We start from the raw sequence: 16,556 nt of genomic DNA, 5'->3' as shown, positions 1-16,556 counted from the left end.
CTCAATAAAAACTAAATAAAAACTACAACTAAGACTCAATAAAAACTACAACTAAGACTCAATAAAAACTAAATAAAAACTACAACTAAGACTCAATAAAAACTAAATAAAAACTACAACTAAGACTCAATAAAAACTACAACTAAGACTCAATAAAAACTACAACTAAGACTCAATAAAAACTAAATAAAAACTACAACTAAGACTCAATAAAAACTACAACTAAGACTCAATAAAAACTACAACTAAGACTCAATAAAAACTACAACTAAGACTCAATAAAAACTAAATAAAAACTACAACTAAGACTCAATAAAAACTAAATAAAAACGTGTCTTACCTCCTCTCTGTCCAGTGTCTCAGTGTTTCCAACAACAACAACGGTCTGGAGCTTCTGATGCCTTCACTGTCCATGAAGAAAATCATACATATGAGTTCTCCCCTGTGAAACTACACACTTTACTGACACTAGTCACTGTGTGTGTGTGTGTGTGTGTGTGTGTGTGTGTGTGTGTGTGTGTGTGTGTGTGTGTGTGTGTGTGTGTGTGTGTGTGTGTGTGTGTGTGTGTGACATGGTGCAGTACCGGTGAGGCAGCAGCAGGTGGAGCTGTAGCTGTGTGGATGATGAGAAGCTGATGGAGGATCATCTAAAAAACCTATGGACAGTCACTCTGCACTACAACATTTTGCACAATATTTAGTACTTATTTAGTAGTGTTTTGTATATATCTTTATTATATTATTTTATATAGTACATGTGTATTTATAGTATATGCATATTTCCTTTTTGTATATAGTCTATATATATCTTTTGCACTAGAATATTTTAATTCATTCTATTTTATCTTATTTTATTTAAATTCTTAATTCTCTAAATTCTCATTCTATTCTATTTTTGGTACTTTTATGTTTGCACCTGACACCAATAAGACAAGTTCCCTCTTCTCTGACTCGTGACGCTCTGCCGCCATCATGTGGCTCACAGCAGCGTCTCCTCCTGCAGCTGGAGGGACTTCCTTCCTGTCTCATCTGTTGTGGTGTTTCCATGGCAACCGGCCTGTGTTACCTGGATGCAGGTGAGCAGGAGCAAGAAACAGACAAACAACAGACAGAGACGGAGATGAACAGCCTCTTCTCCAGGTAAGAGCCCTGAACTCCTCACCTGGACTTTAATGATGAGCTTCTTTATTCTTTATTTAAGGTGTCAAAGATGCATTTAATCAGGCATTTAAATGTAACATATACCAGAGCAGCAACATAATAAAATACTGTACATATATATGGGCATAACTTAGAATAGCAGCAGACGGGCAGAGTCCAGGCTTAATTTCTTGGCATATTTGCTTTTTTAAATCTTTTTAAGCGATGAAAAAACTTAAAATCATGAATAAAACCAGGAAGGAAGCAGAGTTCCTCCATTTAACACAATGGAAATGATATTTATGCAACAGTATGATGATGTTAATAGTGTCTGAAACAGACAACGCTTGATGATCCATATAAAACATGATATGATATAATTCAAATGGCAGCACATCATTTATTTTTAGAAAAATACATTGTTTTTATATCACACCATCAAAAACATTGTGTAATAGAGCATTAAAACAACAACAGATGTTCCAGAGTTTCATCTTCATCAGTACAAAAAGAAAACTGATCCACCTCTAAACCAGATCTGTTCTGGAGGATAAATTTAGTTTATGTTTCTTTGACTTTAGGTAAAACAGGTTTTTGCTGGTTATGCACAAAACTTAACACACTCTGGCATGATTTTTCTGACATCACGACAAAACATCTAGGAGTGCATCTTCCATTAGATCCTCAAACCTGTTTATTAGGAGAGAGCCTACTACTAATATGATGCACGATTAAGAAAAGCTCAAAAGAAGTTTCTCTCAGTGGCCTTGTGTGTTGCCAGGAAGTGCATGGAAATCTGACTCCCAACTTTCCATAGGAAGACGGGTTTCAGAAATGAAGAGCTGTCCTGTGTTCCACTTGAAAAAAAATTACATATACACTCAAGAAAGACTATAATACAGTTACAGAGATGTGGCAACCCTATTTGGCGTATATGGACACACTGTCAGCCTCTATGATGGACGGGTTGTAGATTTACAAGCTTTTGTCTACCTTGCCTCTCGACTTTTTCCCTTTTTTTGTTCTGTCATTATTTCTCTTTTTTATTTATTTATTTTATTCTCTCTCAATTTGTTGGTGGGTGGGTTGGAAGGGGTTTGGAGTTCCGTGTTTGTGTTTTCATGCATATGGTCTTTGTATGTATTTTGAGGGTCTAAGGACAGAGGATGTTGTTATGATGGGATGTAAAGCCCTTTGGGACAAACTGGTGGTAAAAACGGGCTATACAAATAAAATTGCCTTGCCTAGCCTTTGTCTGATGTAGTCGTAGTAACAGAATCACATCCCTGACAAACTGAACATCTAACATGGTCAAAACATGTAGATTATATTGTGAATAAAATGGGAAGAGGGGTTTCAATGGTAAAAAGAGTGTCAAAAATTATATCACAAGATATTGCCAAACAAGTTGCAAATGCATTAGTTTTGTCACAGCTAGATTATTGTTCTCCAAGTTGGTCTAGTGGCACAAAATAAAGCAGCACGCTGTGTCCTACAGTGCTCCTACATGACTAATGTGGCACATATGCATGAGCAACTGGGTTGGCTAACTGTCACTCAAAGAAGCTCTTACATTTTGTTGAACTTCCTTAGGAATATTATTGTAGACAAGTCTCCAAATGTTTTGTATTGTTTGTTTTCACATCAGTGGAGTCAACATAATTATCCTACAAGACACTATAGAAGGGAGGTTTACTTTGCCTAAAGCCAACACTAATGTGATGAAGAAATCTGTTTTGTTCAGAGCCATCCTAGAGTGGAACTCGTTGCCACTTTATATTGTGTTAACAGATTCTAAAGAGAGGTATAAATTCTTGCTCAAACAGTTTCTTCTAATGTTGCAGCTGCAGTAGTTGGTATATGCTGCTATATGATGAGGTGCCTGTTCTCTTCCTTCTGCCCTATGAGATTACTATTTAGATTTTTGTATGTTTTACTGTGTTGCCTTCCCCTTGTATGTGTATATTTATTGAGTTTTGATTGTATTGTAGGCTATAGGTGGTGTATCGTGTCTTGTGTTACACGTATGTCTGCGTCTACTGTGTGATTGTATCCGTGTGTTGGGATTGTGTTAGTTGTTTTGTTCTACTTTATCCTTGATGTATTTGGAGGAATACAGTAGTGGTCAACTTCGACTGAACTTTTGGAATCCAGGAAGAACAGCCGAGCTAATGTCCTGGTGCTAATGGAGATCCAATAAATAAACAAACAAATAACCCTTCTGTTATTAACGCTGACGTGTCCCCCTGTCCTCCAGAGATGTCCAGGTGCTCCACCTGCAGCAGACGGTGCAGCAGGCGGAGCAGCACCTGGGGCAGGTGTGTCAGCTGCTGGGCTCCTACACCAGGAAGACGGCGCGGCTGCGGGACAAAGCCGACCTGCTGGTGTCCCACATCTACAGCCTGTCCTCCTCCGAGGACCAGGAGGTCCAGCAGGGGCTCAGGTGTCTGGCCGAGGACATGTCCATGGTGCAGGACTACAGGCAGGCTCAGGTAGGACTCTCCCTTGGCCCTATCACTTACCCCTACCCCTCCGTTTTGCGCGTTCACATGTAGGGGTAGGGGTGTCCCAGTTCCCGTTAGGACAGAGGGGTAGGGGGGAGTGGTCGGGCTACAGACCCCTTCAAACAGAGATTTTTCAGAGGCACACTTCAAACGAAAGGGTATGAAAAGTTGGTAACACTTTACAACAAGGGTCCCTTAATTAATGTTAGTTAGTACATTATTAAGCATTAATATATAAACTAATGTGTTAATTAATGCTGAGTAGGCTAATGCATACATAATGATAACTAATTACATTATTCAACTTTTAAATTTGTTAACTAACTTTGAGTAGTAAACATTTACTAATAGGCTACACTAATTAATGTGTTTCCTAATCCTAAGTAATACATAATAATGATTGTTAATATATCTGTAAACAGTTAATTAATGCTTAATAATGTACTAACTAACGTTAATTAAGGGACCCTTATTGTAAAGTGTTACCGAATGCATCTTGCGGCAGCCGGTAGCGGTAGCTGTAAAACGAAAAGCTGTTTTATTTCCCGCTCTAGCGCTGTTATTACGTCACTTTATTAAGTTTTAATATTTTTTCATGTGAGAAAGTAACTGTTTAGGTCCCAAATGTGCGGTTAGTTTATTCAAATGACGGCTGGTTAGAAGTTTGCTCCGATGTTTTTTCGGAGAAGTGAAGCTCCACAGAGACAGCAGCCGGTCTGCAGAGCTGCTCGGCCGGCCAAACTACGTCGTCATCCCGGGGGAGAAACGATCGCTAATTAACTTACCCGCAGGTTTTTAGAGGTTTACCACCAGCTGGTTAAATTATTTCTAGGAGATAAATGTTGGTCTCAGTGATGAAATCTAACAGCTGTATCAGTAGCATTAGTTAGTCTGAATGTAAAGTGAAGCTTCCTGTGTGTATTGGACAGAAGAGCAGCGCTGCCTCGGGGCTCTGGAGCCTACGGACACAAACCACCACATTTACATCAAGAAATACATGTTTTACTATCAACACATCAGTCTGCAGTAAGGTTTATTTTATTTATTTATGGTACAAGGCGATTGGATTTCTGGGTAAAAGCTCGCCGCATCTGCTTACGTAAAAGCCAGTGGACTGTTGAAGGGGTGTCCCAATTCATAGGGGTTGACTTTCTACCTCTACCCCTTGTAGCTCCGTTTCAAGGGGCAAGTGCTAGGGCTAGGGCTAGGGGTAGGGGTAAAAAAGAGAAATGGGATTGGGCCTCTGTCTAGATCTCTGTCCCTTTGTCCGTCTGCAGGTGGAGCGTCTGGAGAGCAGAGTGGTGTCTCCTCTGAGAGCCTATGGCGACATCATCAAGACCAAGAGGGTGAAGCTGTCACACACACACACACATACACACACACACACACACACACAGGGATGGATGTCATTAAACTGGACCAGTTCTGTTTGTCCACCTGAGGAGGCAGGAGTCACACAGGCAGCTTGTATGAGATAAATAGTTTTTTATTGATGGGAACTTTCAGTAGCTCCCCATTGGGCTGCAATGTCACATTAACAGCCCTTGAAATGAGCAGAATGGACCTTTAAAGGAATAGTTGACCAAAAAATTGTATTCATTGTGTCATTGTTGACTCCCCCTCATGCTGATGAATACTCCGGAGTAGTTTTTTATTCCTCAAAGGTCATCTGGAGACCTGGGAGGCCGGTTCCTAGTCCAACCAAAACTTTATATGAGAGTAATACTGCAGGGACCGACACAAAAACGTCCATAAAACTACACAACAACCATTTAATCTTCCTCCACACTGCTCATCCACTGCAATCCAAGTGTCTTGAAGGGAGATAGTCCAGAGTTTACTGGAAACTACCTCATTGAGACAAGTCTGGTCACGTTTCAAATTCAATACAGGACTGTTGAGGCTGTAAAAATGTCCTAAATGACGTTGTTTCCAGTAAATTTCAGTCAATTTGAATTTCATTTTTTTGGTGAACTATTCCTTTAATAACACAGAGAGGTGTTTTCAGCCTGAGCCTCTGTCCTCTGTTGTCCTCTGGTCGTCCTCCATCAGGCGGAGGTGAAGAAGCTGAGCAGCGACCTGAGCCGAGAGCTGAAGGAGCTGCAGAAGACGGAGAAGATCAGACTGAAGAACCCGGCGGACCGCCAGACCATCGTATCCTTCACACACACACACACACACGTCCTTGTAATGCTATCTTTGTGAGGACACTCTTTAACATAACGTACCGTATTCCCTAGCCCCTAACCCTAACATTAACCATCCAAAACAAATGCCTAACCTTAACCACCACTCTTAACCTTATGTAAACCCAGTGTTGGGAGTAACGCGTTACAAAAGGGTTAGGGTTAGCCTAACCCTAACGCAATTACAGTAATGTATTACTATTTGCAGTAGCGCGGTAATATAACGCATTACAAAAAAAATTTCAGTAATATTTTACCCGTTACAATCTAAGTAATGCGTGTTTTCATAAAAATGTGTGAAAACTTATCAGAGGACACGATTACAACCCTGCGGTTTGCACGTGCTGTTATTTACTGTAGGCATTTACTCTTAGTAGATTACCCACAAAACGTAGCTTTAGTAGCTTCAGAGGCCGACACAGACATTATGCTACATCAGCTGCAATAAACCGGGCTTTATAGTCATATTTCTGGCGTTATTTTGGCGAAAGTAACTCAAAAGTAATGCAAAATAGTGCAACGCATTACAATTCTGAGACAGTAATATTGTAATGTAACTAATTACTTTAAAATGATAGTAACTACTAATATGTAGCCTAATGTATTATATTTTGGATGTAACTTGCCCAACACTGTAGAAACCAAAACGTCCTCACTTGTCAAAACGTCCTCACTTGTCAAAACGTCCTCACTTGTCAAAACGTCCTCACTTGTCAAAATGTCCTCACTTGTCAAAACGTCCTCACTTGTCAAAATGTCCTCACTTGTCAAAACGTCCTCACTTGTCAAAATGTCCTCACTTGTCAAAACGTCCTCACTTGTCAAAATGTCCCCACTTGTCAAAATGTCCTCACTTGTCAAAACGTCCTCACTTTGTTGTTAAAAACTCTCGTCGGTCCTCACAACGTAGTAAGAACAAGAACACACACACACATTCATATAATCTGCTGAAACCCTCTCGTTACACTTCCTTGACGCGTCGTTTTCAGTCCCAGGTAACGTAGATGATGTCACGATGATGTCACGATGATGTCATGAGCTCTGAGCCGAGGGGGCGGAGCTTCTGTAGTGAGCAGGGCCGTTGCTAAGAATTCTGGGGCCCCTTAAAGAATACTAAAGGGGGCCCCTCCCCCTAACTTTTCCTTTTTTTTTCTTAGACTACGTATGTATCATCGTTTTTTATTTAGCCTTCTTTGTTTTGATGCTAATGCAGCATTACACTGCAAAAACTCAAGTATCTTAGCAAGAATATTTGTCTTATTTCTAGCCAAAATGTCATTTCTAGTCAAAACAAATCTCATTCTACTTAAAATAATACTCATCATATTAAAAGTAGCTTGTTTTTAGACACTTTTTACTTCTATCAAGCAGATTTTCACTTGGAATAAGTAGAAAAATCTGACAGTGGAGCAAGTTTTTCTTCCTTATTACAAGCACAAAAAACTTACTTTCACTGGCAGATTTTTCAATTTATTGTGAATCTAAGTGAAAATGATCTAAACCCAAGTTAATTTTTAGGTAATGAGTCTTATTTTAAGTGGAAAGAGATTAGTTTTGACTAGAAATGAGACATTTGGACAAGAAATAAGACAAATATTCTTGGAAAGATGTTGAGTTTTTACAGTGTACTATGAGTATTAGTCAGGGTCTCACGCAGAATAAATCAGTCATACAAAGATTAGACCACTGGGGTTTTTTATGGGCCCCACTGGGCGCTGGGCCCCTAGAGTTATCACCACCTTTCTCCCCTAGACAACGGCCCTGGTAGTGAGTGTGTGTTGATTGGCAGGCCGAGGTGGACGCCCAGAAGGCTTCGACCAACGCTCAGCGCTGCGTCAGACAGATGGAAGAGACGGTGACGGAGTTCCAGAGGCAGAAGCTGGAGGACGTCAAGGTCACACACACATACACACACACAGACACGCACACACACACACACTGGTTAACTATGACGTGTATCTGACATCTATGACAAGCAGATTTAACATTTAAAAGCTAAGTTTGACTCTCCAGAATTAACATTGTAGATATCAACAACGTCTTTCTGACTGGTCCTAACTACATTTTGAATAGTTGGATTTTTTATTCATATCTGTAATTCAGTTTTACCTCTTGTCAAAAAGAATATTTCAGATATCTGCAACTACATTCTTCCTAGGACAAATGACGTGATGTGTATGGGGTTTGTCATTACAGAAATCTACAATTCAGTTGCAGATATCCACTATGTGAATTATAGATATCTGTAACTGAATTACCACTAGTACTAATTCCAGTTACAGATATCTACAGTTTGATTCTGACTAGTCATAATTACAGTTCTAGATATCTTTAATTCACCTCAATTACAGATATCTACATGTCCCTGTCTGTTCAGATATCTGTAATTAAGTTTTGACTAGGCAAAATTACGTTGTAGATATCTGTAACTGGAATTAGTACTAGTGGTAATTCAGTTACAGATATCTGTAATTCACATAGTGGATATCTGCAACTGAACTGTAGATATCTGTAATGACAAACCCCATACACATGAATGGTTAAAGTGACGTCATCTGTCCTAGGAAGAACGTAGTTGTGGATCTGAAATGTTCTTTTTGACTGAATTACAGATATCTTGAATGAAAAATCCAACTATTCAAAATGTAATTACGACCAGTCAGAAAGACGTTGTTGATATCTACAATGTTAAAGGTGCAATATGTAAGAATGTGGCCAAAAAAGGTTACTGCAGTCAAATTCAAAACACAGCGATCTGGTTTTTTCTCCCAGTCGTAGCAGCAGCTCAGTGGAACCAGACTGAGGCTGAAACTCCACTGACGCCGCTGTGACTGGGAGAGAGCGCTAGGTGGTGCAACATGTAAACACGTAAATTCAAAACATAAACATGATTTGCAGTCTGCAAAAAAATATTTTTAATGCAAATACTCTGGCTGTACTATAGTCCAGTAATTTTAGGCCAAAAAAGGGGTCAACGTTAAACAAATTGCAACAGAAGCAAACTCAACTGATTTTGTATGCTCAGCATGTCCTGAGTGAGGGAAAAAAAGCCCCGAAGAATCCCATTAGGGGAAAGTTTCGAAAAACACCCAAACATATCCCATTTATACGCATACAAACATTTTTTTTCACGTGCATAGGGTAAAATTTTTAACCTTTAGATATCTCCATGAAAATTACTGAGTTGATTACTTACATTAAGACAAACAAAAAATGTATTACAAGTTTTTTGAAATTCTTTGTTAACATGAGAAAATTTGCATAAATTTGCATAAATTCCACCGTTTTGACGGCACATGTAGCCTATATATGAAGTTGCTGTGGTGGTACCGGCATGAAAACTGGAATGAGTTGACTCCATCGGTCAACCGACAAGTTGACCACTTTAAATTTCAAGATGACTGCAATTTTTCAAGACAGCCACATCCTCATATATACTACATGTGCCGTCAAAACGGTGGAATGTATGCAAATTTATGCAAATGTGCTCATGTTAACAAAGAATTTCAAAAAACTTGTAATACATTTTTTGTTTGTCTTAATGTAAGTAATCAACTCAGTAATTTTCATGGAGATATCTAAAGGTAAAAAATTTTACCCTATTCACGTGAAAAAAATTTTTTATATGCGTATAAATGGGATATGTTTGGGTGTTTTTCTAAACTTTCCTCTAATGGGATTCTTCTGGGCTTTTTTTTCCCTCACTCAGGATATGCTGAGGATACAAAATCAGATGAGTTTGCTTCTGTTGCAATTTGTTTAACCTTTTCTCATAAAATGACTGGACTATTATTGTTGTTGGTGAGTTCATCATGTTATTCATGGGTTGCAGTGACGTCACGTCGAAGGGACCGCCGCCATATTTGTGTCCGATTTGACAGGTCTCCTCATATGACAGCATGCAAACCGCAGGATGGAATGACAGTTTCTTGACAAAATGACGGTTTCATACATCCTGTCTGGGTTTATATCTCTATAACAACAGACAAACCCTATATTATCCCACTTATTACACAGTTTATGAATTAATTAATTAATATATCCACTATGTGAATTATAGATATCTGTAACTGAATTACCACTAGTACTAATTCCAGTTACAGATATCTACAGTTTGATTCTGACTAGTCATAATTACAGTTCTAGATATCTTTAATTCACCTCAATTACAGATATCTACATGTCCCTGTCTGTTCAGATATCTGTAATTAAGTTTTGACTAGGCAAAATTACGTTGTAGATATCTGTAACTGGAATTAGTACTAGTGGTAATTCAGTTACAGATATCTGTAATTCACATAGTGGATATCTGCAACTGAACTGTAGATATCTGTAATGACAAACCCCATACACATGAATGGTTAAAGTGTCGTCATCTGTCCTAGGAAGAACGTAGTTGTGGATCTGAAATGTTCTCTGAATCTGAAATGTTCTCTGAATCTGAAAAATTTTACCCTATTCACGTGAAAAAAATTTTTTATATGCGTATAAATGGGATATGTTTGGGTGTTTTTCTAAACTTTCCTCTAATGGGATTCTTCTGGGCTTTTTTTTCCCTCACTCAGGACATGTTGAGGAGACAAAATCAGATGAGTTTGCTTCTGTTGCAATTTGTTTAACCTTTTCTCATAAAATGACTGGACTATTATTGTTGTTGGTGAGTTCATCATGTTATTCATGGGTTGCAGTGACGTCACGTCGAAGGGACCGCCGCCATATTTGTGTCCGATTTGACAGGTCTCCTCATATGACAGCATGCAAACCGCAGGATGGAATGACAGTTTCTTGACAAAATGACGGTTTCATACATCCTGTCTGGGTTTATATCTCTATAACAACAGACAAACCCTATATTATCCCACTTATTACACAGTTTATGAATTAATTAATTAATTTGAGACGTACTGTTGATCAAAGTCCTTAGTCCGGTCACTTCTCCGCTGTTTGCTCCTCACCCTCCTCCTTTCGACTCGTGTGTAGTTGTTTTTTGATAATCAATCAGTAGATTGATGAATTATCATGTAAATGTTACGATGCATTTATGTCGTCCTGTCTGTCATAAGAGATGACGATACGAGACACGTTTGTGTCACGGACTCGCGGTGGCACAGACACAGCTGGTCACAGCTGTGACACAGCGCTGGCCCGTCCGCTCTGTCCGCTCTGATCGCAGGTTTGGTTCCAGCAGCGGTGAGGGAGGCAGAGAGCCTCCACTCTCCCTCTAACCAGCTACAAGTCATTTTTCTAACATCACAATTAGTCTGAAGCTGGTAAAAATGAAACACAAGGTAAAAATCCTTCATAGTTCTTCTGCCCTGCTCCGCTGATCAGAGCGGCGTCCCTAGCAACGGCCCGTTTTACTTAGCAACGGTCTGTTATACAGAAATAAAAGACCCTAAATGCAGAATCAGTGAGTAATTAATAAGAAAGTAATCAAAATGCAGAATTCAATATATCCATGTTATTAAAAAAAAAGTGAATCCCCTCTTTTTGTGAGACTTGTCACAGCCCACGCTGCCACTGATAGATGCCTGCAGTCAATTCCGCCTATAACTTTACGTCTTTTGGGATGGAATAAAACTGCAGTCCGGGTTTTTTTGGCGACTGCTATCACAGTCAACAGCACAATATAATCCTGGCATCTTTCAAATAACGTAAATTTTCGGTCTCTTGCTGATTTCCTCCTACTACTCCACTTGTTCTGGTAACGTGACGCTGTGATCTGTGCCCAGATCGCCCTGATTCGGACACAAATATGGCGGCGCAGAAACACAGTGACGTCATGTGAATCTAATGAATATGAACATTATTCCTGAGTCTCTGTGACATATTAGGAGGATTTTACGGCCAGTTGCTTTAGATTTCTTACATACTGTACCTTTAATTCTGGAGAGTCAAACTTAGCTTTTAAATGTTAAATCTGCTTGTTATGCCACATCTCTCTCCTACAGAGGATCTTCTCGGACTTCGTCACCGTGGAGATGCTGTTCCACGCCAAAGCTCTGGAGATCTACTCACACACACACCACAACCTGCAGAGCATGGACGTCCACAAGGACCTGGAGGTGTGTGTGTGTGTGTGTGTGTGTGTGTGTGTGTGTGTGTAACATCAGCCACTTCATGATTTGAAGCTGTTGTCATGACAACCTCCCCTCCAGCTGTTCAGCGGACGTCTCCGGTTGCCAGGCGACCACCTGTCCTCGCCCCTCGACAGCGGTCGCTACCTGAGTCCGGCTCAGAGCGTCAGGTCGACTCTGGCTCCGCCCACCGGCCACACACACAGCCACAGGGTGAGTCTGACGTCACGTTACCATAGCAACAGAGTGGTGGATTAAAGGGACAGTCCAACATTTAGTCAGATCCTCCTCCCACCATAATAATCCCTATAGTCATAGCAGTAGGTTCGTTACCTTTAATTGTCGGTGCAAGCTATTTTTAGAACGGCGGAGCAGAGCCGTGAGCTGCTCAGAGCTACGCTACGGAGGCTCATTATGGGATTTCTTGGTTTCCCTCATCAAACTCATCAAATACACAATCCAACAACTCCACAACGCTCTGGTGGACAAGTTGTGAGCTGCACATTCACCACGCTATGAGATAATAACACAACGTTACCACACAGAGTTGTTTTAGAGGGAAATACAGCCGGAACTACATTCCAGACACGGGCGGAGGGATTTCAAAAGAGTAAAAGTAGTTCAGAGTATTTTCTTCATGTGTCGTAATGTTACATAATTATACGTTATTATTAAAGATAATTAAAGGTAATGAACCTATAGCACTATGACTACGTTAAAGTTAAAGTTGAAGTAGGCCTAAATAAGGTTTTGTGCCAATTTAATTTGCCTGTAGGGTTAGTGTTATATGTGGCTATGTGTTGTGAGCCGTGGGCCTGAGTGCAGCCTCCCAACCTCTGGTTCAGACCATCCAGAACATTTACTTCCCTGAGGACAGATTTTCATACAGACACTGAAGATAGTTTCAACTACTGGCTCTGGTAATCTTCATGCTGCTTTAATGACCGGCTGATAAATGTCCATATTATATCTGAATGCCATATAGAGAATCTGACTAAATGTTGAACTGTCCCTTTAAGGCAGAAACACTCAGTCCTGACAGCTGTCACGTGACTTCATTCACAGTTTGAGCGACAGAGAGGCGTCGAGGAAGAGGAGGAGGAGGAAGATGAAGAAGAAGAAGAAGAGGAGGAAGAGGAGGAAGAGGAAGAGCAACACGTCGTCAGACAGTCGTACGCTGCTCGGTTCACTCAGAGGCACCGATGGCAGCAATAACACACACACACACACACACACACACTCACACACACTCACACACACACACACCTGTCACCTGGCCCCGCCCCCTTCACCGCCCGTGTTGCTAAGAGACGTGACATCATCGGAGGATCGTTCACTGATCGATAGACGGCAGGTGATTGGTTACCTCTCAAACAAAAACACTATGTGTAAGAGTTGTAACCAATGAGAGAGGCCGCTGACCTGTAGTCCGCCTAGCGACAGCAGCACCAACACATAACTACAGCTCTGATTGGTTCACAATGATTTCCAGGTTTTAGAAAAATAAAATTAGAAGAAAATTATCAAAAACATTAAATATATATATTGTTTGAGACTCGTGATGTGATTTAACAATAATATTAGCTTAGATATAAGATTTATATTACAGAAACTGAGCTGCAGAATCAGCCAATAGGCTTCCTGCTCTGTGATGATGTCACTGCTGACTTTGACCATGAAAAAAAAAAAAACGTGCAAAAGTTCCAATAAAAAAGATTTTATTTCATCAGAGCTCTTCTTTTATTCTCCAGCTCAGACTCAGGTGGTTTTTTACTAGAGCACTGGAATAAGAGAGTAACGACACCTCCATTGACTCCCGTGGTAAGGGTTTAAGGGTTTAAGGGTTTAAGGGTTTTTCCCCCCTAGTGGCAGGATGTGGGTATTGCAAAAGAGCCCAGAAAACCCATTCACTCCAATGTATGTGTGTTGCCCACTTGCTGGTAAATTGATGAAAACGGCCGTGTTTTTGTTTTTAGGTGTCTTGGTCATATCAAATTATACTTAGAATCTGTTTATTATAAAATGTAGATTGAAACATTCATGTAGACAACTGTTTTTTTTACTCTCCTATGTGTTAATGTTTATCTGTAAAGGATCCTCAATGATGCTATTAACGTGGGTGATCTATAAATGTCCTTAAATTATTGAAAACACCACACTGCTCATTCACCAACAATGCAGAGATGTCAGTTCTTTTGTAAAACCCATATTCCTCCACCAGGAGGCGCTGCCATTGGACCAATGCTGTCCTTACTCTCTTGTACAGTGATCTAGTAGTTCTTACCAGACAGGTCACATGACCCCCCCCCCCAGACAGGTGAGACAGTGTGAAACACAGGGAGCCAGACGCTGTGGTGAGTTCATCAGTGTTTAATTCTTGACAAAGCGGCCGTGCAAGAACTTTAGTCAAAGAAAAATCAAGTGGAAAATGGCAACAAAAAAAATCATCTTGATCAAACAAACAAACAGTGAAGAACATGCAGCTGAAGCCGAGTGTCCAGCCCCCCCCCCCACCCATACAGCCCCCAGACCCCCCCTCAGTCAGAGCAGCTATGTGCACGTGGACAACAAGTCTGAGCTTCCTGGTTTACAACCAACAGGAAGTAACAGGTGAGAGGGGCGGAGTCAAACCAACGACCTGTAGGATCAGAGATAGAACGAATCTCCTTGTTGTTTACAACTACTTCCTGGTAGAAAACCAGCATGAGAACAATAGTGACGGACGAGAGTTTCTCTATATTTATCTAATTTTTCATGTCACTATATCACCGTTTAGACTAATCTGATGTTTGTAAAGTCTATAAAACCAATGATTGGACAAACATTACTATTTCTGTGTGCACATTTTTGTAATTAGTCATGGTTATCATAGATTAGCCGGGCTAACGGTTAGCTAGCTGTTTAACTTTAATAACTCAGTGACTCAATAAACGCTCCATGAAAAAATATTTTCTCCAGCGGATATCTGAGTTCCAACATGACTGAGCTAACTGGAGTAGTTTCATGTCGTGTCCCACAACGGGAGGGTTTTAACAGCTGACGTCCTGCTGTTAGCTTAGCTACCACCGTTAGCTTAGATACCGCCGTTAGCTTAGCTACCGTTAGCTGTCCCTGTCAGCTGAGCCACTGATGCTTTCTAGACACTGTGATTCCCCCAAACTGAATAAATACAACACATAGCAACACAAAACACACACACAGAAATAGTAATGTTTCTTCAATCATTTCAGATTTGTCTAAACGGTGACAGGGCCTGAAAAATATGATATATAGCTAAACTCTCGTTCGTTACTATTGATCTCATTCACATTACAGCTGGTTTTCTACCAGGAAGTAGAATGTAAACAACAAGGAGATTAGGTCTATGGGGGAGGGGGGTTGTGGGGGGGGTTACTATGGATGTGTGTGTGGTGTTTATGATGCAGGTGAAACAGAGAAACAATGGAAACATGGAAACAGATTCTGGAGGGTCCTTCTCTCTCTGAGCTCTGAGCCGTTCACCTGCACCAGGGGGCGGAGCTACAGGCACCAGGGGGGCGGAGCTACAGGCAGCTGGTGGGGGCCGGGGGGGCGGGGCTTAGCCGGGACGACGGACGAACGGCGAGCAGCGACGACTGGTTAGCACGTAGCATGTAGCATCATGAGTCAGAGAAATACAGGAAACAAGGACGAGCTGCAGCTTCTTTCCTCCTCCGACACCACGACCACCACCGCCACCATCGTCTCATCGCCGCCATCGCCCTCAGGTGAGACGGCGGCGGTCGTTATAAACATTATTCAATCAAAGACACGAGTGATCGATAATCAATAATCAATAATCAGCCCGTGTGACGGCGGCGGCGGCGGCGGTTTCTCAGGAAGGTTTAATGAACATCCTCAGGTCGGAGCTGAAACAGAAAGAGTTCATGTTCATCATCGTCATCGTCGAGCTGCAGGAGGAAACAGGTAGATACCAGAGAGTGTGTGTGTGTGTGTGTGTGTGTGTGTGTGTGTGTGTGTGTGTGTGTGTGTCTGTGTGTGTCTGTGTGTGTCTGTGTGTGTGTCTGTGTGTCTGTGTGTGTAGATATAACTGGGCTCCTCAGATATAAAACATATTGTTCACAGTATTGTCATCACATCCATGCTGCATGATGTCACTGAGGTCGAACATGGCACTGCAGATGGCACTTAACAAGAAACACAGAGAGGAGGAGGAGGAGGAGGAGGAAGAGGAGGTGTGTGTGTGTGTGTGTGTGTGTGTCTGTGTGTGTGTGTGTGTGTCTGTGTGTCTGTGTGTGTGTGTGTGTGTGTTGCCATGACGTTACACACCAACCAGCTGAATTGACCTCAAAGGGATAGTTCAACATTTAGTCAAACTGGCCCATCACCATAATCCCTATAGTCACAGCAGTAGGTTCGTTACCTTTAATTGTCGGTGCAAGCTGTTTTTAGAACGGCGGAGCAGAGCCGTGAGCTGCTCAGAGCTACGCTACGGAGGCTCATTATGGGATTTCTTTGTTGGTTTCCCTCATCAAACTCATCAAATACACAATCCAACAACTCCACAACGCTCTGGTGGACAAGTTGTGAGCTGCACATTCACCACGCTATGAGATAATAACACAACGTTACCACACAGAGTTGTTTTAGAGGGAAATTCATGCAAAACC

The 16,556-nt window shown here is 41.1% G+C and overlaps 2 protein-coding genes across 2 annotated transcripts in view; both read left to right on the top strand.

Moving 5' to 3' along the window:
• palmdb (palmdelphin b) overlaps positions 1-16,556 on the top strand; it is a 168,632-nt gene that overhangs the window by 62,511 nt on the left and 89,565 nt on the right. The gene's annotated exons all lie outside the window — the stretch shown is intronic.
• On the top strand, positions 1,046-13,144 carry LOC146965787 (CBY1-interacting BAR domain-containing protein 2-like). The gene is made up of 9 exons (XM_085763976.1): positions 1,046-1,140; positions 3,383-3,632; positions 4,922-4,990; positions 5,697-5,798; positions 6,820-6,825; positions 7,620-7,724; positions 11,782-11,929; positions 12,017-12,120; positions 12,973-13,144. Exons 1-9 carry the CDS (start codon positions 1,046-1,048, stop codon positions 13,120-13,122), a joined length of 1,029 nt encoding a protein of 342 aa, XP_085620102.1. The 3' UTR covers positions 13,123-13,144.

This window comes from Trachurus japonicus, chromosome 20 (assembly GCF_045865225.1).
Source record: "Trachurus japonicus isolate A0001 chromosome 20, Traja_1.0".
Lineage (NCBI taxonomy): Eukaryota > Metazoa > Chordata > Actinopteri > Carangiformes > Carangidae > Trachurus > Trachurus japonicus.
This window is presented reverse-complemented; position numbering and strand designations above follow the sequence as displayed.

Excerpts from the sequence above, each read along its gene's own strand:
- LOC146965787 (XM_085763976.1), top strand. The coding sequence starts at position 1,046 with ATGGCAACCGGCCTGTGTTACCTGGATGCAGGTGAGCAGGAGCAAGAA. Across the intron at positions 11,930-12,016 it reads GTGTGTGTGTGTGTGTGTGT|GCGACCACCTGTCCTCGCCC; the intron begins GTGTGTAACATC and ends TCCGGTTGCCAG. Across the intron at positions 12,121-12,972 it reads GCCACACACACAGCCACAGG|TTTGAGCGACAGAGAGGCGT; the intron begins GTGAGTCTGACG and ends CTTCATTCACAG.